The 25,174-nt window shown below is 34.9% G+C and overlaps 1 protein-coding gene across 7 annotated transcripts in view; it reads right to left on the bottom strand.

Moving 5' to 3' along the window:
• LOC106875681 (uncharacterized) overlaps window positions 1-25,174 on the bottom strand; it is a 64,170-nt gene that overhangs the window by 12,813 nt on the left and 26,183 nt on the right. For all 7 annotated transcript variants that reach the window (XM_052966524.2, XM_052966528.2, XM_052966529.2 and 4 more), the window contains exons 5-10: window positions 23,641-23,744; window positions 21,585-21,641; window positions 14,078-14,245; window positions 11,158-11,288; window positions 9,886-10,028; window positions 6,612-6,696 (exon numbers count right to left, since the gene is read on the bottom strand). In XM_052966524.2, the coding sequence (XP_052822484.1) occupies window positions 6,612-6,696; window positions 9,886-10,028; window positions 11,158-11,288; window positions 14,078-14,245; window positions 21,585-21,641; window positions 23,641-23,744 (688 nt within the window). The remainder of the gene's footprint in view (window positions 1-6,611; window positions 6,697-9,885; window positions 10,029-11,157; window positions 11,289-14,077; window positions 14,246-21,584; window positions 21,642-23,640; window positions 23,745-25,174) is intronic.

The raw sequence follows: 25,174 nt of genomic DNA on the forward strand, positions 1-25,174 counted from the left end.
CTTCATACTCTTAATTGCTTTATCTACCCTGGTACTATCAACTCGGATAGCTGGTCCCTCTATTGGGTCGACATACGGCAGGCTCTCTTCCTCCCATTCATTCTCATTATTAAGCAATCTATCGTAGTGGCATCTCCAGACCTCTTTCTTTGCATCCTCATTTAATGCAAGCGTACCATCATCCATGCGAACACATTTCTCTCCTACAACATCACTATTCTCTCTCCTACACTGTCTTGCAACACGAAATACCTCGAGTCTTTGGTCCTCACGGTGCAGAACATTGGTAAATCTTTTCTTATCTGCTTCCCCTCTGGCTAAATAAACCTGTCGCCTAGCCTCCCTTCTGGCACATTGGTACAATTCCCTGCTACCACCATTCTTCCAGTCCTTCCAAGCCTGTTTCTTTTGTCTAATAGCCCTGTCTACCTCCTTGTTCCACCACCACGTTACTCTGGGTCGGGAGGGGACCTTACACCACCCACAAATCTGGTCAGTGGCTTTCAACAGGTTAAGCTACTCTTGGGCCACCCTCTCTCTCTCTCTCTCTATATATATATATATATATATATATATATATATATATTTAGAGGGTGGCCCAAGAGTAGCTTTACAGTTATTCAAATATCTCTTTCGCATTCATATATTAACAGTCTAGATCTTAATTATAAAAAAAAATAAGAAACCATTATTCTATGCGAATTTAGTTAATTATAAGATAGAAATTGAAATGTAATAAAATGTTTTAAAAGAAATTTAAAATGCCTACATGATGACTGTAAACCTATTTTTGGACCACCTTATATATAGTGTGTTATATACAGCATACATTGTATATGTAATATATGTATTAATATATATGTATTCTACTGACAAACTGAAAGTAAACAACATAAGATTAATGTTTGAAAATTCTGTACCTATTCAATTGGGCGTGGAGTATGTTGTTTTCAACAGTGTCGCTATCAATGGTTTTTATAAACCCTTCCAACACTCCTTTGTGATTTCTTTGTATGTATGTATGTATATATATATATATATATATATACATACACACACATATAAATATATATCAATATATTTAAAAACACAAAATGAGAAATTGAATTGCTAATAATAGCCTCACAGAAAGAAGCTGTTGAGAACTAGTGTCAAAAGGTATTGTGACGTTATATGAGATATTTTTTTGTTGCTATATATATTCTTTTATTCTTTTACTTGCTTCAGGCCATTTTGACTGTGGTCATGCTGGAGCAGCACCTTGAAGGGTTTTAGTTGGACAAATTGACTCCATGACTTGAAAAAAAAAAAGCCCAGTACTTATTCTATCAGTTACTTTTGCTGAACCACTATGTTACATCCGCTTTCCATGCTAGCATGGGTTGGACGATTTGACTGGGGACTGGTAAACCAGATGGCTACACAAGACTCCAATCTGATTTGGCAGAGTGTCTACAACTGGATGCTCTTTCTACCGCCAACCACTCCACGAATGTAGTGGGTGCTTTTAGGTACCACCGGCACGAAGGCTAGTCAAGTGGTACTGGCAACGGCCATGCTCAAGTGGTGTTTTTTACGTGCCACCTGCACAGGAGTCAGCCAATGTTTTGTTCACATGCTACCAGCACAAGTGCCGGTAAGGCAAAGCTGGAAACGATCGAGCTCAAATGGTGCTTTTTATGTGCCACCGGCACGGAAGCGAGACCGCTGCTCTGGCAGTGATCCCGCTCGGATGGTGCTGTTAGCGCTCCACTGGCACAAGTGCTAGTCATCGAATTTGGTTCAGTCCCAATCTCACTTGCCCCAACAGGTCTTCGCAAGCTGAGTTTAGTGTCCAATGAAGGAAGGTTGGCATGGGTGCCAGTCAACGAATTTGGTTCAATTTTCGATTTCGATTTCACTTCCCCATATTTAGTCATTTCAAAGTATGGAGCTGTGGATTCTGTGTTGCTCATTCGAAAGGGTTTTGTGGTGTGAATAAAAATTTGAGAATGTATTGGTAGTATTTATGGATAGATGGGAGGGAGGAGACGGATGTGCATGATTAGAATGTCTATATCTATTTTCTTATGTAGCTATTTCCTTATAAATGTCCTGAAAACTCCTCACAACTGGCTTTGTTATCTCTTTTTATCTAATATATATATATATATATATATATAATATTATTAGGGACAAAATCCAAAATTACAGGTAAAAAACTCAATTAAAATCAATTTATAAAAAATTAAAATTAAATTGAGCCTTATAGATAAAGTATATATAAAATATATATAGTTTTAGGGAAAATAACCAATTTTCAAGAACTCATCGATGAAAATCCACTATCACATATAGAAAAATTAATAATTAAAAGCACAACAAATGAGTACAATATAAAGTAAATATCATAAGATAAATATAATAAAAAGATTACACGTGCTTCACAACCAACTTTCAAATAGAAAAGAAATTCAAATCGATCAAAATCAACTGAAACTATCGAAAACAAGTTCTATTCAAAAATACAGCTACTCGTCAGATCGCAATTAGAACAATAATTAGATATATATCTCAACCAACAACAAGTACCAAATGAATTAATATGAAATACTTATTATACAAAGATAGAAAAATTATTTAAAAAACATCACAATATCAAAACAATAACCATATATATATATATATATATATATATATATATATATATATATATATTGTTGTATTTGGGGATGGTCATGTTGCCAGTTTAGCTAATAAAAACACATGCACTATATATTTGGTGTTAATTTGCTTCAGCTTTATATTACATTAATTGTATTTTGGCCAGAGTTCTTTCGTCAAATACAACAATATCTGTTTCAACACACGATTTCACATCAAGAATCTTGCAAAACAAATATATATATATATATATATATATATATATATATATATATATATATAGACCAGATCATGAAAATTAATGAGAAGGTTATAACTCAATTGATTAGAAAGAGAATTAAACTAAATGAGATACAGTTTGGCTTTGTGCTTGGGAAGAGTACCACAGATGCCATCTTCCAAGTGAGACAGCTGCAGAAAAAGTTCTTGGCCAAAAGTAAGCCATTGTACTTAGCCTTCATCAACCTGGAGAAAGCTTTCAACAGGGTTCTCCGCTCTTTTATATGGTGGTCTCAAAGGAAGTTAAGGGTAGAGGAATGGCTTGTTAGAGCTGTCCAAGCCATGTACAGTGGTGCTGTCAGTAAGGTGAGAGTTGGCCATGAATACAGTGATGAGCTTAGCGTTCAGGTAGGGGTTCACCAGCACTCAGTTCTCAGCCCATTCTTATTCATTATAGTCCTCCAGGCCATAACAGAGGAATTCAAAACTGGGTGCCTGTGGGAACTACAATATACTGATGACCTTGCTCTTATTGCAAAATTTTTAGCAGAATTGGAGAAGAAATTCCAGGTATGGAAACAAAACCTGGAATCAAAGTGCCTTAAAGTTAACCTAGCTAAGACAAAAATGGTTGTTAGTAAGAAGATAAAACTTTCTTTCCATCAGGTAAATGGCCCTACTCCATATGTAGGAAAGGAGTTGGAAGAAATTCTATCTGCTGCACCCAGTGTAAACTATCGATGCATAAGAGATGCAATGGTAATACAGGTAGATTAACAGATAGAGTTGTCTTTGTATGTGGCAGATGTTCAGGAACAATAAGCACTAAGAGCACACAGGAATTAGATTCTCTCAAATGCCTAGGAGGCTCTCTTGAGGTTGTAGATAGTTTCTGTTACCTACGTGACCAAATTAGCAATGGTGGAGAATACTCTGAAAGTATTGTTTCTAGAATAAGAATTGAGTGGAGGAAGTTTAGAGAGCTTTTACCTCTGTTGGCAACAAAAGGCTTCTCTCTCTCAGAATGAGAAGTAGACTATATGATGCTTGTGTATGAATGGCTATTCTCCATGGTAGTGAGACATGGGATCTGAATGCTGAAGACATGCATAGACTGGAGAGAAACGAAGGTAGTATGCTCTGTTGGGTGTGCAACATCAGTGCACATATACGACAAAGTGCAAATGTACTGAGAGAAAAGTTGGGCATAAGAGGAATCAACTGTAGCATGCAAGAGAGAAGACTATGTTGGTTTGGACATGTGATACTTATGAATGAGGACAGCTGCATAAAGAAGTGCCGATCACTGAAAGTGGATGGTACCTGTGGAAGAGGGAAACCCAGAAAGACATGGGATGAAGTGGTAAGGACTGATTTCAGGAAGTTGGACCTCACAAAGGAAATGATCATGGAGTGAGATGTCTGGCGATATGAAGTTCTTGAGAAGACTCGCCCACATCAGCAAAACTGAGTTCTGGAAGCACTGTGTGTCCCACCCACATTCAACAAGAAAACTTCTCACACACTCTACCACAATGAACTAAACATCTCTACATCCCTTCTCTTCTTCACATTTCCACTTCATGTACTATGATTACCTCACACTCCCTAATCTTGCCCTCTTGGCCCAGTGCCACTGTATCATTGCTTTCTGCTTGCTTCTGACCTGTGCATTATATCCACATGCCTTGTCTCACTCTATTATTGCCATCTGCTAGACCCCAACCTGGGTGTTCCACCCACACATAAGAAAACTTTTCCCTCATCCTACCCCAACAAACCAATCTACATTTCTTCTCTTTTTCGCATTTCCTCCTTTGTTCACTAAATCTAGCTCTCACTCCTCAATCCTGTCCTCACACCCCTTTTCCTCTGTATCATTGCTACTCGGTAGCCCCTCCAACTCTATATATACCCAAGTCTTTCTCCACTTCGCAATATCCTGTCACTTATATTATGGCATTTGAACCTCAAGGGTATGCCCTGGCACTTGCCACTATCTATATCGCTCTCTCCCTTTACTCAACCATCTCATTTATATTCTGATCCCTGCTCCTTGTGAATATGCCCAGCATGTTGTCACCATCTCCATCCTGCAGTCTCTCACACGCTCTCTCTCTCTTTTTCCTGCACTTCCCTCAGGTTGGGCAACCATATATTTTCTTTGTGGCAGCACACCTGTTTCTGGTAGTCATTCAAGTAAAAGCTATAAAGTGTATCATCATCATCTTTTAATGTCCGCTTTCCATGCTAGCATGGGTTGGACGATTTGACTGAGGACTGGTGAAACCGGATGGCAACACCAGGCTCCAATCTGATTTGGCAGAGTTTCTACAGCTGGATGCCCTTCCTAACGCCAACCACTCAGAGTGTAGAGGGTGCTTTTACGTGCCACCGGCACGAAGGCCAGTCAGGAGGTACTGGCAACGGCCACGCTCAAAATGGTGTATTTTATGTGCCACCCGCACAAGAGCCAGTCCAGGGGCACCGGCAATGATCTCGCTATTTATTTGTATTTCTCTTCAAATGCCTTCTATTTATATTGTATTGCATGTGTTTAAAAATTGTCATGTGGTTGTATTACTTGTACTTTTCCTGAAAAAATCCATAGGACACATCTCAATTATAACAATGGAAGTCAATGTGAAAATAGGTTTTTGCATTACAGAATTCCATATTATGGTAAAGCTTTCAGAATGCAACTCCTCAATAATGTGAAATTGTCTTTCAATAAGGTGGGATCGTTGACTGTTATAAAATTGATGTCTCACTGGCTGTTTGTGCTTAGTTCAATACTGTATATCTAGTCAAAATAGGTGTTAAGTTTCACAGATCGCATCTATATGTCCAACTGCACCACAACTGTGACCACTAACCGTGAAGCTTAGCCTTAGGTTTTGTTGCTTTAAGGCCAAAATAACAAAGAAAATACTGAATCTATTGCAATATCAAAACAAACAAATGTATTAATATACATATACAAGATTCAGACTTACTGTGTAGTTGTATAAAAGTGTTAATGGATATTATTTGTTGACTCACTAGTTTAAAGAAAAGAGATATACATTTAAATCTTACCAGGTACAAATCTTTTATCAACTTTCCACTGTTATGTACTGTTCTACCACAGTAACTATTCACTTTCAATTATATGTATATATATATATATATATATATATTGATAGGAAGGACAACAAAAGAAAGAAAGGGGCCTTGATATTATGTAAATAAAGGAATTTATCTGTAAAAATATGTGATACTTATTCGGTAGCCATGATAAAACTCTGAGTTTCGGATGCCGGGGTGGGAGCCCACGCCAACATCATTTTTCACAGGAATTTTCAATGGCTGGATAACTGAAGAGATGTTGGCGTGGGCTCCCACCCTGGCATCCAAAACTCAGAGTTTTATCATTGCTACCGAATAAGTGTCACATATTTTTACAGATATATATATATATATCATCATCATTGTTTAACGTCTGCTTTCCATGCCTAGCATGGGTTGGACGATTTGACTGATAAATTAGGGTTAAAAAAAAGAACAAATGAAATAAAGCAGTCTGGTACTATGTAGACTGCCAAAAATAAGGCACCAAATAGAAATAAGAGATCAAATCAACAAAAACAATGTAGATATATATACAGAAAAGTGTTTCATCTCTAACAATGAGATGAATAGTCCAAAAAAATAATAATCTTATTAATAGCTCATTTCAAACAGACATTTAATAAAATAAAGCTGTTTACCTCTTAGTACATAGTACAACAGTTTAAAAAAATCATCGTTGGGGGCTTCACCAAGAACAACAATTTCATTATCTTTCTTTGGCGTCTAAATGAAAATTTAAATAAGACAAATGAAAAACAAAATAAAATAACCTAGGACATTAAACAGAATTTCTTTCAGTTGTATTTAACAAATGATACAGAATAAAAGCTATATCCTTTCATTTATGCCACTAACGCCCTTGAGAAAAGTTTCTATGTCACAAAATATAAACTACTCTTAGTATATATATATATGATCTTGTGTTTTTGCTTTCTTTTAATAAGTTAGAAGAGAGGTAGTGCCTATGACCATTGCAGGCCTTTCAGAGACTGATTCAGTTGATGTTTAACCTTAACATCTATAGAAGAATGTGGGCAAGGATGGAGTTCTAGAGGGTTGTAGTCCTGGATTGGAATGAATGATGATGTATTCAATGAAGGTTCTGGGAGATGTTACATAATAAGGGTGACAAGAGGAGGACAGATGAGTGGATCAGATCAACCTGCATGATAGGAGTATGCAAACAGCAGAAACCATTATAGTAGTTGTAGAAGAAGCCCCCCCCCCCGCAAAAAAAAAAGAAACCATACTTCTGTGAGCCCCTGGTTGTAGCAAATTGGTGGGTGAAACATGTTAAATCAGATGACTGGCCTTCTTTAGGTTTCACTCCTTGATGTGCAGCAGCATCTATGTTATGTTAGCAGTATTCCAATGTGGGACTTCTTTGAGCTCCGTAGAGTCTTAGTAACTAATAGCTGAAGTATTTCTCTGATTTAAAGTCTTTGTGATGTAGTTTTGATATATATGTGGATGGGGGGGGGGGGAGGAGTGTTCAGAGATAACGAGGCCTAATATTCACAGCAACTTTTTTAGTTCTCTATTAAAAGATAATGTTCTGTGAGCATTATAAACCATTTTTCAAAATTAAGTACTTATTTTTTTTTTTTATTAATGAGGTTGAAATATTTGATTACTTAACCTGCTGATATTGTAGTGTAATTGTAACGAGTTCACTCAAGCGAATCTTAGTACAGCACAGGGACAATTAATTGAATAGTTGGAGGACAATTGACATTTTGCACCTATTATCATATTTTAGCTTTGCAATCAAAACAGGAAATATATAACTTTTTAGTGCTCCCTCTACCCACTTCTTTTGCTGTCCCCTTTCCACAGCCTCCTCACATAGGATACTTTCTCTGGATTCACACTCTCTTCTTCTCCCTTACCTTTAAGGTGCCTGCCACACTATTTTTTTCTTGATTGTTCTTACTGCGCCCACTGTACGCTCATCAACATCTTCATCATCATTTCCCATCCGTTTTTCCATGCTGGCATTGGTTGGACTACCCCATTATTCCCTCATTGTCATCTTATAGCTTCTCAACTACCTCAACAAGCTTCTCTCATCTACACCCACAACTCTCATACTTCCCTTTCAATGATTCTTTGCATCTCTTGCCACCCTCATCTACTTCTACCTTTCTTGTTCAGCTTTCCCATGTACCATTCATTCATACTCAAACTTCTAATGTAGGATGCTCCTGGACAACCTTGACACAACCCACTTAATCATCTTTCCATTCTGTCTCCACTTTTTCACTAATCTCTGACACAAATCCCTTCTCCTGTCTCTTCCATACTATTTCCTCTAATAGCTTCTGTTTTGCTACTCTCCCTACTACCACATTTGCATATCTATAAATCCCATTTCTCTCTCATCACCCAGTCCAAATCATTGTACCATCTCTCTTTTATCTTCCTTTGATTGTAAGGACCATGTAAAAAGAAAGCAGCTGACATTAGGAAGGGCATCTAGTCATAGAAACTACGCTAAAGAAGACACCGGAGCACAATGCAGTCCCATTACTAATTGGATCCAGTTAAACTATCCAGCTATCTAACCCATTCCAGTATGTAAGTCAATGTTAAATGGTGATGATGGAATTAAAAAATATATCAAATGATAAACTTAGTTAATGTTAGATACAAACACAGTGCAGGGATTTTCTAACTCAGCATAGAGCTTGGTGCTATGGAAGCAGTTATTGTCACAGCTATATTAGAGTGTATTCTGTTGTGATTTGAATTTGTCAATATCAGCTGGAAAAAAATAATCATTAAATTATTATAGACTAACACTAATACCTAATAATAATAATAATAAATGTTGACACACTTGATTGTCAAAGAAAAGTATCTCATGTAATTGGCTCCTCAGACATGAAATGCTATAGTCTGGGCTTTGACTATAATGTAACAAACTATTATGCAGAGGTTGGTTGTGTAGGTTCCCTGGGTCCCTATAAGGAACAAACAGCTTTCAGTAGTTGAGATGTTATTGCTTACTTTGCAAAATTTCAAGAAGAAATATTATGTGAAACAATATCATGTTATTACATCCTCATCATTTCACATCTATTTTTTCCCCATACTGGTATGGATTGGACAGGTTTTTCAGCATTTTGTCACTTATATATTTTTGTCCACATAGCAACAGAGAAAACTGCTAGTCTTTGTTGTGCAGGTTTTCTTCTTTCAGTCAGTAAATACTCTTAATATCATCAACAACTCCAGAGTAAAAATATTTTTGTTACTGTTATGACATTATGTTATTGAAATATTGCTGATGAAATTGTTTACCAAAGGTCAGTTAAGATCAAGCAAACTTATGACCAATGGTGTAGCAGCTATAATTACTTTTTGCTACACAGTGTATCTAGAACTATATTATATAGTTTGACTTTTCTTTCTTAAGATATTAAGTTATGGTTTAAGTTATCTGACTGATATTTCTAGCAGGTTGAATGACCACATAAAGACTTCCTCATTGGTTCATCATTTCTGGATCTTACAATATCTAGCATCATCTGTCTATAGTCAGTTCAACTCTCAATGAAATTGACTTTGTCTTCATCTCTCAAGGGTGTTCATATAAGTAGTAGTCATAATCAACTATATGCTTCATTCTTATTTTGAAGTCAGAAATTATTATTATAACAGTGGACTGACAGAATTGGTAGAGATAAAATGTCTTGTGGTATTTGTTCCAGCTCTTCGATTGTCATTTGATATAGATTAATTCACTTCTACAATTTGTTGTTTCAGCAACATGGACTGCATTTCTTTGAGTACATAATTGACAACTGAACGGATCTGAATTGCACTGATATTAAAAACAAGAAAAGAAAAACACACAAAAAGGAGAAATTAAAAAAGAATAAAAAAGAAGAGAAATGCAAAGATACTCACAATATTAGCAAATGCAGCGGCAGTTTTATAATGGAAAGCCAAGTCTAACATTGAATGGATGTAGAGTACTTCTGAGAAATAGTTTCTTTCTGGATAATCATTACTGAAGTGTTCAGCTGCAATACGCCAGTTTTCTATAACCCCTGTAAGGAAATGATAGGAGAGACATTGAAATGATATTGCAGTAAAGAACGGTTCTGGTTGCTAGCAAATCTATGGCATGCAGAGAGTTCTCAAACGACTAATTCCATTGTTCCAAATATACCATGCCTTGTTCTAGTGTGATGTTGAAATAATATTAAGCTGGGTAGTTAGTAGTTATAAACTATGCACATATCTAGGTTTGATATGACCTATATTTTAACCTTTTTGCAAATAACACAGCATCTGTGGTTAGTATAGAGAATGTGGTCAAATGCTGTTCTCACAGTTATCATATTGGCAGTTTTTGCTTTTTCAAAAAGCCCCCTAAGTTTATATCACAAGTCTACTCTGCTTTTTCTGTTATTAAGTTCTTAGCAAAGTGGTTTGTCCACATTACTTCATAAGCAGCAAAGGGCTAGTTTCCTGGTTTCTCTGGTATATATATTCCTCCCTAGATGGGACACAAGTCCACCACAGGATTATTCTGTTTTATTAGCTGAGTAGACTGGAGCAACATGAAATGAAGTGTTTTGATCAAGAACACAATGCATCGCCCAGTCCAGGAATCAAAACCATGATCTTATGATCATGAGACCAATACCCTAATCACTAAGCCATGTGTCTCCACTCCTTAAGAAAGTGACCTCTGCCTATCTATTTACACATCAATTGTTTAAAATATCTTAATTTCAATTCTAAGTGGCTTTGTGTAAATGAAATGGTTGAACAGACTAAGTAATGGACCATCAGTTCATGAATCAGTAATCAAAATCTGCTGTAGGTATTTTATTTAATTCTACATCCTCCCAGTTTATCTCTTTCCTGGTGAGTAGTTGCTGGGATGTTTTGGTATATAACAAGCAACAGATAAATAATCTGATGAGAAGAATTATTGTTTATCCACCTAATGCAAAAGGAAATGAAGTTGATTACAGGGTCTATGAGTTTCTGTCATTGATGAAATAATCAACTTTTGTTGGTGTAGACAGTATAATGGTGAATATGTGATTTGTGGTAGGGAGATGCAGTTGGGTACTTATGCTGAAATATCAGAATGAAAAATGAACATAAATAAAGAAGATACAGTTGACTTTATGACCATATAATTTCTCATTTAAATATATTTACCATAATATCTGTCTGGAAGTAGATTGATATGCATATGTGGATGAACTTGGCTGGCACTGGCATGGGGCAGCAGATCCCACAATAACGTTGGTAATTTGTAGCGGATATCTACTGAATGTACTTTTTCATACCTGTAATGATAGTGTTCAGTGATAAATAAGCAATATATAATATAGAAAACTCATGAGAGAAAGCAAAAGAACAAATCCATGAAAAAAAGGGAGAGAAATAATGTACTACAGTTTATCTTCTGATACAATGTTTTTTCAGCATTTTCACCTTGAACAAAACTGTAGCAATTTCAGTTTTCTGTTAGAACTTCACTTCTATTTTCTACTGGCTTAACTGTTTTGAACCATAAAATTAATATGGTGTTGGGCCAGCAGCTGAAAGGCTTATATCCTGTCATTAGTATTGCACTGTGTTTAAAACCAGTCCTACTAACAGCAAATAGGTAATATAGTGTGGAAGCACTCAACATTCTAAATAACAAGAACAGTAAAACTAACAGTTATTTTATTAGCTGGTAGTATTATGTTTAACTATTTCTGTAAGTATAGTTAAAAAGCAAATGGGATCCAACAGATACACCATATGAAGATTACATTTTCAGTAGTACCCAATGAGTTAGAAACTCATCATCACCAGCATCCACCCCATTGTTAACTCCTGTTAGGGAGTGATATTCTAAACCTAAAAACACATAATACATCCTTAGCCAATGTCAGCTGTACTGTGCTACCCAGATTACATAAAACTGTGCTAACTCAGGTATGATAGAGACAGTAGTTTGTCAAGTTAAACATCTTACAGTAATTAGTTTTGTCTTCTTACATTCTAAATTTATAACTGGGTTCAGTAAAATAAATGCAACACATGCATGAAGTTGATTCAATTGACCTAATATAAAATATTTGTGGTTTTGTATTAATGCAGAAAACTAATATATTTCAATTCTTTATAGACCAAAGCTCCATTATTTACAGTGTTAAAATCATTCAAAAATAGCTATGTTGCTATTGATTATATAATCAGAAATATGAGGATGAGACTGTAGAAAGATTCCTAGCAGGTCCTCCTGAGATACAAGAAGAAGAATGAGATTTTAGTTCATTGTAATCATACAAAACCTAATCCCACAAATCACTGGGTACAAATATGTGAAAGGGAGAGGGTGATGAAGAGGTAGACAAGGAAAAAGAAGAGGTGGGGTCCTACCTAGGCACCGAGTAGCCTCAGCTAGGGGAAAAGGAGAGAAAAGGAAACTGTGAGCAACACCATGGAAAATTGGCAATGGTGAGAGTAAGTGTATAAACATAGCTCATATGTATTTTATACATACATGTAAGCATATATATGTACATTCACATATACATGTATCTTACATACAAACAAGCACATATATATCTGTATACTCATTATATGCACACAGCCACATACACATACATACTCACATATAAGTAAGAAATGACAGATATATATATATATATATATATATATGTTATAGGATACATAAAAGCAGGGAGAGTTGGAAGTGATAGTTGCAAGAAGACCATATCATGAAAGTCTTTAATAGATGAGGTGGAAATACACAGAAAGATTGTGCTCTTTTCCCTAATAATACCTAAGTTATAATCTATTATAAAATAGAAGTGGATCTGACTGTCTGTCTGTCTGTCATAATATGCATTAGAAGGAGGGAAAGAAGGGGAGGTATCGAAACATATGCCACAATGTATTTTTAGAAGGTGAGAAGAAAAAGTTGTTGAGAGAGAGAGATAGAGATAGATAGATAGATAGATAGATAGATAGAGAGAGAGAGAGAGAGAGAGAGAGAGAGAGAGAGAGAGAGAGAGTGCATGTGAAAGATAAATAGATAGTGTTGTCACTATAGTAACTAACAAGTTTTGATTTAAAACACAGGAATTTTAAGAGCAAGCTTGTCAACACAGTGCAATCCACTTCAATAAAAACTATATGTTTATATGATGGACTCTACCACCGAAGACAACGTATAAGTGTTCGGCTTTTGCCAAACAACCTGCACAAATGATTTGTTTATGATGATCAAATGTATGTGCTGTTCATTAGTTCACTCCCTCCATCAAATCACTGTTGCCTGAGCAGGTGCACAGTGTACCACATGTCAGGTGTCGAAGTGATCACAAAATAACATGAGAATAACTGCTGGTTCGGTGCCAAAATTTGAAATCATTATTATTAAGGTAAGAGAGCTGGCAGAATCCTGGGTAAAATGCATAGCAGCATTTCGTTCATCTTTAAGTTTCAAGTTCAAATCCTGCAGAGGTTGACTTTGCCTTTCATTCTATCAAGATCAATAAAAGAAGTACCATTTGTACACTGGGATCAATGTAATTGATTTATCCCTCCCCCTAAAATTGTGGGCCTTGTGGCAAAATTTGAGACCATTATCATTATCATCATCATGTTCTGAGGATGCATGGCGAAGTGATTAAGGTGTTGCACTCATAATCGCAAGATTGTGGTTTCAATTCCTAGACTGGGTGGTGCATTGTGTTGTTGAGCAAAAACACTTCGATTCATGTTGCTCTGCAATCACTTCGACACCTGACATGTGGTACACTGTGTGCCTGTTCAGACAACATTGATTTAATGGAGAAAGTGAGCTAATGTACAGTACATACATTTGATCAGTATAAGCAGATCATTTGTGCAGGTTGTTACGCAAAAGCTGAATGCCCATATGCTGTCTTCAACAGGAGAGTCCATCATCATCATCATATAAACTAAGTGATTCTTATCAAACTTCAAAGTGTTAAAGCATTTGATGAAGTTGTGTGCTACACTGGATTTTAAACTCAAACTACAAATAACAATTTTGGTTGATGGTTAACTTACCTTTGAAGGAATGTATTTACAAGGAAAACAGTAAACTCACCATTCTCTAGCTACTTTCATACAGTCTAAAAATATATCTTCAGACCATTTCAATGGATGATGTTTCCTTGTAATAACTAAAGCATGCCATGCATCATATTTAAAGGCATTTGCAGCTGTGAATGAGTGTTTTGATTCAATACGTCCAAACAAATCTTCAGCAGTAAAACTAGAAGAGAAAGTAAAGTAAAAAATGATTAACATTGTTGCATTCATTATATTAATAGTGTTAGATAATGTTGATATATTCAGTTAAGACAGTAAATTGCAAAACTACAAAGAACTTAACTGGTTGTGTGGATAGGATTTGATGACAGATTCTACTGTTAGTAATAGTAATGATTAAACAAATAACACTGGATTTGACTGTTAAAGAAGTAAACAAGGAGATTTCTCTACCAGATCTAAGTAGTGCTTCTTGGTATGGTACTTAATTTCATTGTAGGTCTGAAGATGATGAGCAAAAATGTGACAAGTTTAAATAGGTTTAAATTATGGTTTTATAAACCATAAAATTTGAGCTTTAGAATTTATATTTATAATATTCATGCCTACTCTGTAGATTATCTCAACGCATTGGCTCCTGAGAATCATTTTACGTTTTATCTCAGGCTCCCAATACGATATCTTAACTTTGACATGAACGGCATAATATTTTTACACTATACCGCACACGAAGCAACCATCACATAGGTAGTATTTGATACTTACATCCCACTGGAGGGTCGCGTGGTACCCTAGTTCATATTACATCCTAGATACCACATGACCTACCTGTGGGTTGTGTGGAAATTTTAGAGATATAACTATTACATACATACTAACTCTTGTTTCTTTCTTTCCAGGTTATTAATTGTCTATAATTTGCAAACTAGCATAATCTAAATTAGCAAACCTAAAAATAAATTAGCAAACCTAAAAATAAATTAGCAATACCAGGTATTCCAAAAACAGCAGATCCCATAATGAGCACCGATCAAAGCAAAGTACCAGTGACTCTCTTTCATAGTTCTAAGAAAAACCATTCTGAGCAGTTCCAGCAGCGAAGATGGAGATGATAATTCCCAATGTAATCTGTCTTCAGAAGATGATGATCTTTATCATCCTGCTGATACTTCTAGCATGTAACAAAATGATGGAATTGTAGTGGCAGAGTAGAAGGATAGGCATGATGTGCTAATGTTATCTATGAAACAGTGGAGGCGCAATGGCCCAGTGGTTAGGGCAGCGGACTCGCGGTCGTAGGATCGCAGTTTCGATTCCCAGACCGGGCGTTGTGAGTGTTTATTGAGCGAAAACACCTAAGGCTCCACGAGGCTCCGGCAGGGGATGGTGGCGAACCCTGCTGTACTCTTCCACCACAACTTTCTCTCACTCTTACTTCCTATTTCTGTTGTGCCTGTAATTCAAAGGGTCAGCCTGGTCATACTGTGTCACGTTGAATATCCCGGAGACCTACGTTACGGGTACACGTGTCTGTGGAGTGCTCAGCCACTTGCACGTTAATTTCACGAGCAGGCTGTTCCGTTGATCGGATCAATTGGAACCCTCGACGTCGTAAGCGACAGAGTGCCAACGCATCTATGAAACATGACCTTAGCTTCAGGGAAACAGAGCAAAGAGTAAATGATGTGGAAGTAAAGAAGCTAGAAATAATTCTCAGCTACAATACGATGAAACAAGGGACAGATATCTCTGAACAAATGGCGAGCTACTTCACACCGCTTAGAAAAAGCATCAGATAGTATCACAAGTTTGCTCTTGAATACCTGCTCAGCACAGCTGTAGTAAATGTTTTAGTGATATTTCGAAAGAACAATCAAAAGAAAGTGCAGATTTCAGAGTTTAGAAAAATCTATTATTGAATCACCCTGTAATGTGGACAATCACCCACCAACAACATCAAGAACTGCAAGCACTGGTACCTGCCATAACTTCAAAAGATGCAGTGAAAGGGACTAATCGAACAGAATAGTTCATAAAAGATGTGTAGACTGTTACAGCCAAATGAGAAATAGAATGAGTGCAAAAGAAGCAGATAAAAAAGCAAAAAAAGTAAATGCATATTGTGCTGAATGCACAGATAATCCTTCCCTTTGCCTTGCGTATTTCAGCAAGAAACATTAGGAATATTGGTCAATTAAAATTTTTGGGTACTTTCTATTGGAAGATCTCAAAATCTTTTCAAAAAGAACTATTTCGGTTTCCATGGCAAGTAAAATATTTTTCATTCCCTTCTGTTTCTATTAGGAAATCTACCATTTTTTTCAAAAAGAACTAGTTATTTATGTTTCAATGGAAAATAAAATTTTCTCAATACTCAATCTTTTATTTTACCTTATTACATGGTGATATCAGAAGAAAAACAAGAATCCCCCCCCCCAAAAAAATTGTTATCTTAGTGTACCAACAACAGCACAAATCAAAGCAATTGGAACATACCAGCTCTCAGAAAGCCCATAGGAAAGAGATTAAAAAAAACAACCCGCTGGTGGACCGGGTGGGACTCGCTAACATACCACCATGACCCACCAGCAGGAGGTGTGGGAGCCAATGTGTTAATTTATCTCAGGCATTTAAATATTTTATTCGAGTGGCTTCATTAGATTTTCAAATATAATAAGATGAATACTTTAAATATTTTTATTTTGAGTTTCAGTTTTTCATATATGCAAAAATGCTTCCTTTTTCTAAATTTTGGACAAGTTATCCTTTACTTTTGTTATAAATAAACATTATTTCATTTGGAAGACCAGGTAACGCTGTATCACCTATAGGAGAATGGGTACATTTGTCTAAATACATACATAATGACTTAAGAGTTTTTACAGCTAGTTGTCCTTCTTCCTACAAACCAAATATTCAGCTGTGAAACAGCAGTGGAAATGGTCATCTCATAAACTAATCTCTTGCTTTAGATAAAAAGAAAGATAAATAAAACATGTTAGGAAGGTAGAGAACTTCCATAATGAAAGGAACCTGTCAATGGTTGATCAGTCCTACAACACCATCAGTGGAGTAAATTAAGATTCCCACACAGTATACTCACTGGAAGCATCTTGGTCATATTGAAGTATGAATCTCTTCATAAACTGCATATGTACATACACGCATATACTAAAATAGAGTTATTAGTAAGGGATTATTAATCTGGGCAAAATACCTTATAAGCTCTCTGTTAGTACAGCAGGCTAACAATATTGTTTAAATTCTCTTTACTCTTTTGCTTGTTTCAGTCATTTGACTGCGGCCAAGCTGGAGCACCGCCTTTAGTCGAGTAAATCGACCCTAGGGCTTATTCTTTGTAAGCCTAGTACTTATTCTATCGGTCTCTTTTTTTTTTTTTGCCAAACCGCTAAGTTACGGGGACGTAAACACACCAGCATCGGTTGTCAAGCAATGGTGGCGGAACAAACATAGACACACAAACACACATACATATATACACACACACACACATATATATATATATATATATATATATATATATATATACACATACACACACATACATACATACATACATACATATAAAGACTGTCATACCGGCCATGACGAAGGGAAATAGCCCTGAAACTCGAGTCGCCTTTATATATATATATTTATATTTATATATTTATATATTTGATCCTTTATATTGAACACTCAATATTTCATCTACATTCAATACTTTATTTCATGGTGCCATCCATTTTTATTTTATTTTATTTTATATTATATATTGTATATTATATTATATATTGTATATTCCATATTCTATACCCCACATTAGTTCTGCAGGAATATAAATAAAACATAAAAAACAGACAGTGTTGGAACTCTTTTAAGCAAAATAATATATTCCTCTATACACAATCATACAAAAAAATCCACCTTTTTTTGTATTTATTTTTACTCGCATATATATATATATATATATATATATATATATATGCAACAGGCTTCTTTCAGTTTCTGTCTACCAAATCCATTCACAAGGCCTTGGTCGGCCCGAGGCTATAGTAGAAGACACTTGCCCAAGGTGCCACGCAGTGGGAATGAACCCGGAACCATGTGGTTGGTAAGCAAGCTACTTACCACACAGCCACTCCTGCGCCTATTAGTAAAGAACTTCATGTATTCTTGTGGCATCACCATTCTATATTGTAAATCTATGGCTGTGCTCCAGTTGTACTGGTTTTTACACAAAGTGACACACAAGACAAGGTATAAATAATAAATATTTTTCTTTATTACAGTAAATTTCACTTACAGCTGTTTCCAGTAGTCATTATAGGTTCGCTAATTGATTGGTTTACTCAATCGGTCCATAGATCGGTTGAAAAAAAATTGAATGACTTTAAAAAATGAATGCTACTTTTGTTAGTCATTTCTGGTTATAACAAAGCAGAACACTGAAGGAATAGTACAGACATGGAAGGTGGGGGTGAAGAGAGACAATAAGAATCAGTATAAGATAAGTGGAAGAGAGATAAAGAGGAAAGGGAAGTGATAATTTGTAAGAGGACTAAAGGAAGAGAAGGAAGGAAAGGAAGAAATAGAATGAGTAGAAGAAGGGAGGTATTTGATAGGAAAAAGGGCAGAGCCATAGAAACAATATAGTGCTTGTAACTGGGTTATCACACATGGAAAACAAATGCATTGCTTTCAGGTCAAACACCCCCCAGATATTGTGCTGAAATTTGATAAAGGCCGCTTACTCACATGGCCAAGCTAAATCTTTAATTTTTTGTCATATGTACTACCCTGCACAGTGAGGAAACCGTTTAAGAGAAGGAATGAAAAACTTAGTAGTAACTATATTATGATGGGAAAGAGAGAAAAGAGAGAAGAGAGAGAAGAGAGAGAGAGAGAGAGAGAGAGAGAGAGAGAGAGAGAGAGAGATGTGAGGTTAAAATCAAATCAAACCAAATAGAGTTATTTAAAAACCATATAAAATCGAAGGCAATTAAATTTAAAAAAATTTTTTGCAATTGCTTAGTTATAACCAGAAATGACAGATGAAAGTAGCATTAATTAGTTTAGATCATTCAATTTTTCTCAAATGATCAATGGGCCAATTGAGTAAACCTGTCTATAACAAACTTATAATGACTCCTGGAAACAGCTGTAAGGCAAATTTACTACAATAAGGAACAATATTTAATGACTTATTTATGTCTTGCCCTTGAATGTGTGTGTATGTATGTATGTCTATCTGTCTATCTATATATATATATATATATATATATATATATTTGATTAATAAATTTTTAAAAAAGGATAAAAATCTTTTACAAGAATTTTATCAGGAAGCCAGTGTGTAAAATAATTCATAAGGGAAATTTCTATTCCCAAGAATATAATTATTTGTTTATATTTATGTAAGGGCATTACAACAGAATAATGCCACACACTGGTTTCTTCTGTTGGTTGCTTTCCCTGCATTTGGTACTAAAATGTGTTTATTTGGGAAGTATAGTGTGTGGCATTATTCTGTAGTAATGCCCTTATATAAATATAAACGAATATATATATATATATATATATATATATATATAAAAGAGAGGATGTGTGTGTGTGTGTGTATGTGAATGTAGTTTATGCACGTCCACAAATTAGCACGCATGTCGCTCCAATTTTAGGAGGACATTGTTTATGACCCTATCTGTGTTTTTGTCAACTTTTTCTCTCAGAGGCACCCGCGTATAGCTGTAAAAATCGATAAACTTTTACCAATTTTGAAGTTTGACATGGCGAAGTCAAATCTGTGCGTATGCGCGTGAAGGAGAGAGAGAGCGAGAGAGAGAGAAAGAAAGAAAGAGAGAGAAAAAGAAAGAAAGAGAGGGAGAAAGAAAGAAAGAAAGAGAGAGAGAAAGAAAGAAAGAAATAGTGTGTTTGTGACAAGGGGAGAAACAGAGTGTTTGCCAAGCGTCTAAAAAAAAAAAAAATTAAAAAGTGGAAGAGGGAGACAGCGTATTACGAAAGAAAATGCAGCTAAGGAAGACAGAGTAAAATGCATTTTTTTTTTCTTAAACATGAGATATAGTTTCAAATATAAGATGTTTTTGAAAGACACTATATTCTATAATAAGATTATATATACTTTCTCACATAACAATTAAAATATATTTATTTTAAATCATTTATTTATTTTAAATCGTTCATCTTTCTCCCTCCTCTCACTCTCACACATACACTACTTTGGGAGCGAAAGAGTTTTGTTTATATTTCACAACTATGAAACAAAAACGTATGTAACAATTTGTCAGCCCCCCCCCCCCCCCCCCAACCCGTTTTTCGGACCACAAAAACGGTTTGGTAATTTTTCAGATTAACACCCGCACGATTTCCACTAGGGTGTTACGGTTAGGGTTACGGTTTTAGGGTCAGAGTTAGGGTTAGGGGTTAGGGTTAGAGTTAACCTAGAAGGGACAGGCCCCTTATTTTTTGGTTAAGGTTGTTGGTAAGCTTTCCTAAGTTACTCCAATCCAGATCCCCAATGCAAACCTTCAGATCAACCTTCTCCTATGCAGATCTCTAATGCAACATTTAAAAAAAGAGTCAATGAGTGAAAATAACCAATAAACTGATTCCTTATGGGATTTCCCAATCAAATTGCCAGCAAACCATTTTCAGCCAAACCAATTTCAACGGATTTCGCTCAAATCTGATGTCGATGTTACTTATTTTGGTTTGAAATAAAGCACTTAATCCCGAGCAGCGCCGGGCTATACTGCTAGTATATATATATATATATATGAGACAATGACAGAGACTACATACTCACGCAACCTGCTAGTAGTAGATGCTAGATCACCCTCAAATCATACCCTACAATTTTTAAATGGGCTGGGCATATTGGACTATGTAGTCCCAGATATACGAAAAAAAGATGGAATGGTCAAGGTTGGAATATCTTTGATCATAGTTCTGCTTAGTCAGGGCTGAAATGAGACTAAAGAACAACCATGTGGTAGATGTCTTACTCAGCAATGAAAATTTTCACATCTCTCTTGATAAGGTACAAGGCACATTTTGTAGAATGTATCACTGAGTGAGTGAATGTGTGAGTGAGTGAGTGAGTGGGTGAGTGAGTGTGTGTATATATGTATGCATGTGTGTATGTATATATGCATTCATACATACATCACATGCATATATACATTACATACATATATGCATTTTATACATAGATACATATATACATTACATACATGCAAACACATATATATATATTCTTTTGTTCTTTGATGCATTTCAGCCCAAAGGCTATAGCCATGTTGGTACTTCAATATTTCCTAGTCCTTAATTCATTATCCATGGTAGATTTTAAACTGAAGGTGCTGAGAGATAAAGCATTTGGTTTGATGCATTACTGATACAACCATTTCCACAACACCAGACATATATAAAGAAAAAAAAATGAAAAGAACAAAAATAACAAAACAACAAAACAAATAAACAACAAAAAAACTACAAAAACAAAACAAAAATATCTGAAAATAATTTTGAAGACATTTTCTTACTTTGAATATTTACAAAAGTCACAGTTTTGACCAGTCTTCTCAGATAATTTTTCCACACTGCAGGGGGGAAAAAAAAAACAAAAGAAATAAAAAATAATAATTTTTTTTTTTTAATGTAAATTGAAATCAAACATAAAGAGACCTAACAAAATATTGCAAGACATATTTAGTCTTACTGTTTCTGACACTTTAACAAACTCTCAAAATGTCAATGGAGCGAGCAGTGTAATTGATTTAATTCCCCCCAGCTGAATAAAAGGCAAACCAGACTCCATACAGAATTAAAACTCAATGTAATTAAATCCTTAATGACATTGTATCATCTCTCATTAATAATAATAATTGCTTCTGATTTAGATATAAGGTCAACAGTTTTTTAGGAAGAGACTTTAGTTGATATGGACTCCAGCATTTGACTAGTACTTCATTTCATCAACCCCAGAAAGATGAAAATTAAAGTTGACCACAGCAGGATTTTAATGTAAAGCGGCAGAAGAAATCCAATATTCTTATGATTTTCCTAATCATAACAATAACAAAAAAACAAAAACAAAACAAATAACAATAATAAAAGTTTCTAATTTAAGCACAAAACTAGCAATTTTTGATGGGAGGGGTTAATTAGACTAACCCCGCCAAATGGATGTAAAGCCAAGTTTATTTGTCAGGATTTGAACTCAGAATGTAGCATGCAAGAAGAAAATACTGGAAGGTACTTTTACTGTCATTCATTTCCAATATTCTGTGAAAACATGTCTGGCAACGGGGAAATATTACCTTGTTTGGAAACAGTTGAGGGTTGGCAATAGGAAGGGTATCTGGCTATAGAAAATCTACCTTAATAAATTCCATCTGATCCATGCAAACATGGAAAAGTGATGATGATAATGACTAATGATTCTACTAGCTCACAACCTTTGTTGGCACTCCGTCGCTTATGACGTCGAGGGTTCCAGTTGATCCGATCAACGGAACAGCCTGCTCGTGAAATTAACGTGCAAGTGGCTGAGCACTCCACAGACATGTGTACCCTTAACGTAGTTCTCGGGGATATTCAGCATGACACAGTGTGACAAGGCTGACCCTTTGAATTACAGGCACAACAGAAACAGGAAATAAGAGTGAGAGAAAGTTGTGGTGAAAGAGTACAGCAGGGTTCACCACCATCCCCTGCCGGAGCCTCGTGGAGCTTTGGGTGTTTTCGTTCAATAAACACTCACAATGCCCGGTCTGGGAATCGAAACCGTGATCCTATGGCCATGAGTCCGCTGCCCTAACCACTGGGCCATTGCGCCTCCACGGCTCACAACCTTAATAATAATGGAAATAATAATAATAGTAATAATGGTTTCAAATTTTGGCACAAGGTCAACAATTTCAGGGGAGGAGTAAGTCAATTACATCAACCCAAGTACTCAACTGGTACTTACTTTATCAACCCCAAAAGGGGATGAAAGGCAAAGTCCACCCCAATGGCACTTGAATTCTGAACATAAAGATGAACAAAATGCTGCTAAACATTTTACCTGGTGTGCTAATGATTCTGCCAGGCACAAGGCCTGGAATTTTGGGAGAGGGGATTAGTTACTTACATAGATCCCAGTGCTTGACTGGTACTTATTTGTCTGATCTCAAAAGGATGAAAGGCAAAATTGAATCTTGGTGGAATTTGAACTTAGAATGTATAGACAAAATGCTGTTGAACATTTTGCTCGGCATGTTAATGATCCTGCTAGCTCTACACTGTAATAATAATAATAATAATGATAATAATAATAATAATAATAATAATAATAATGATTACAAATTTTGGCACAAGGCCAGCAATTTAGGGGGAGAGGGTAAATTGTTTACATTAACCCCAGAGTTCAATTGGTACTTATTTTAACAACCCTGAAAGGGTGAAAGGTAAAGTCCTCAGTGGAATTTGAACTCAGAACACATAGACAGATGAAATGTGGCTAAACATTTTGTCCAACATGCTAATGATTCAGCCAACTCCTCACCATAATAATGATGATGATGACAAGTAAAACAATTCTCTATAGATACTCACTATTCTCTTTGTGGTTGATTTGGTTTCTGGAGAGGACGTTTTGAGCGAAGAGGATTAAACATAGTATTGTCACGTGTGTATTCATTAAAGGCAAGAGTGATGTGCTAGAAAAGACAAGCAGAAGGCATCATTGTATTAAACAGAGAGTAAATGAATGCTGGCATGATTGCTTGGTTCAATTCACAAATACAAGGTTCCAGGTTTGATCCTAATGTGCAGCAAGGAAGTGTCTTCTACTACAGCAATGTAAGAGCAATTTGGTAGATAGAAACTATTAGGAAGCTTATGAAACACACACACACATGTACGCGGGTGTTAAAAAGTTCCAGGCTTTAAGGGTATTGCAAAAAGCCTGGTTGAAAGTCTAACCTTCTGAGTTCTTTTACAGGGCTTAGAACACCTGAAGGACTGCTGCAATAAGTGTGTGAATCTGGGAGGGGAATATATTGACTAAAACCATAATAACCAGATCCTCCTGTATTTTCTTTTCCCCAAATCCATGAACTTCTCAGCACCTTCTCATATATTGATATAAATGTATGTCAGTGTATGGATATAAATAATGGTTTTAAATTTTGGCACAATGCCAGTAATTTCAAGTGAGGGGGTAAGTTGATTTCATTGAGCCCAGTACTCAGCTGGTATCTATTTTACTAACCCCAAAACGATGACAGGTAAAGTCAACCTTGGCAGCATTTGAACTCAGAACTTAAAAACAGACAAAATACTACTAAGCATTTTGCTCAGCACACTAACAATTCTGTCAGCTCACTGCCTTAATGGAGATAAATATTGGCAAGAAAACTTCAAAACCAATACTTTGTTAATGAAATTCCTTGGAATATTTAACATACTATATATATATATATATATATACTATATGTATATATACACTATATATATATATATATATATATATATATATATATATATATATACACTATATATATATATATATATATATATATATATATACACTATATATATATATATATATATATATATATATATATATATCACTATATATATATATATATATATATATATATATATATATACACTATATATATATATATATATATATATATATATATATACACTATATATATATATATATATATATATATATACACTATATATATATATATATATATATATATATACACTATATATATATATATATATATACACTATATATATATATATATATATATATATATATATATTATATACACATATATATATACACTATATATATATATATATATATATATATATATATATATACAATATATATATATATATATATATATATATATATATATATATATATATATATACACTATATATATATATATATATTATATATAATATATATATACTATATATATATATATATATATATATATATATATATACTATATATATATATATATATACTATATATATATATATATATATATATATATACACTATATATATATATATATATATATATATATATATATATATATATACACTATATATATATATA

This window comes from Octopus bimaculoides, chromosome 3, assembly GCF_046866305.1.
Source record: "Octopus bimaculoides isolate indiv1 chromosome 3, ASM4686630v1, whole genome shotgun sequence".
NCBI lineage: Eukaryota > Metazoa > Mollusca > Cephalopoda > Octopoda > Octopodidae > Octopus > Octopus bimaculoides.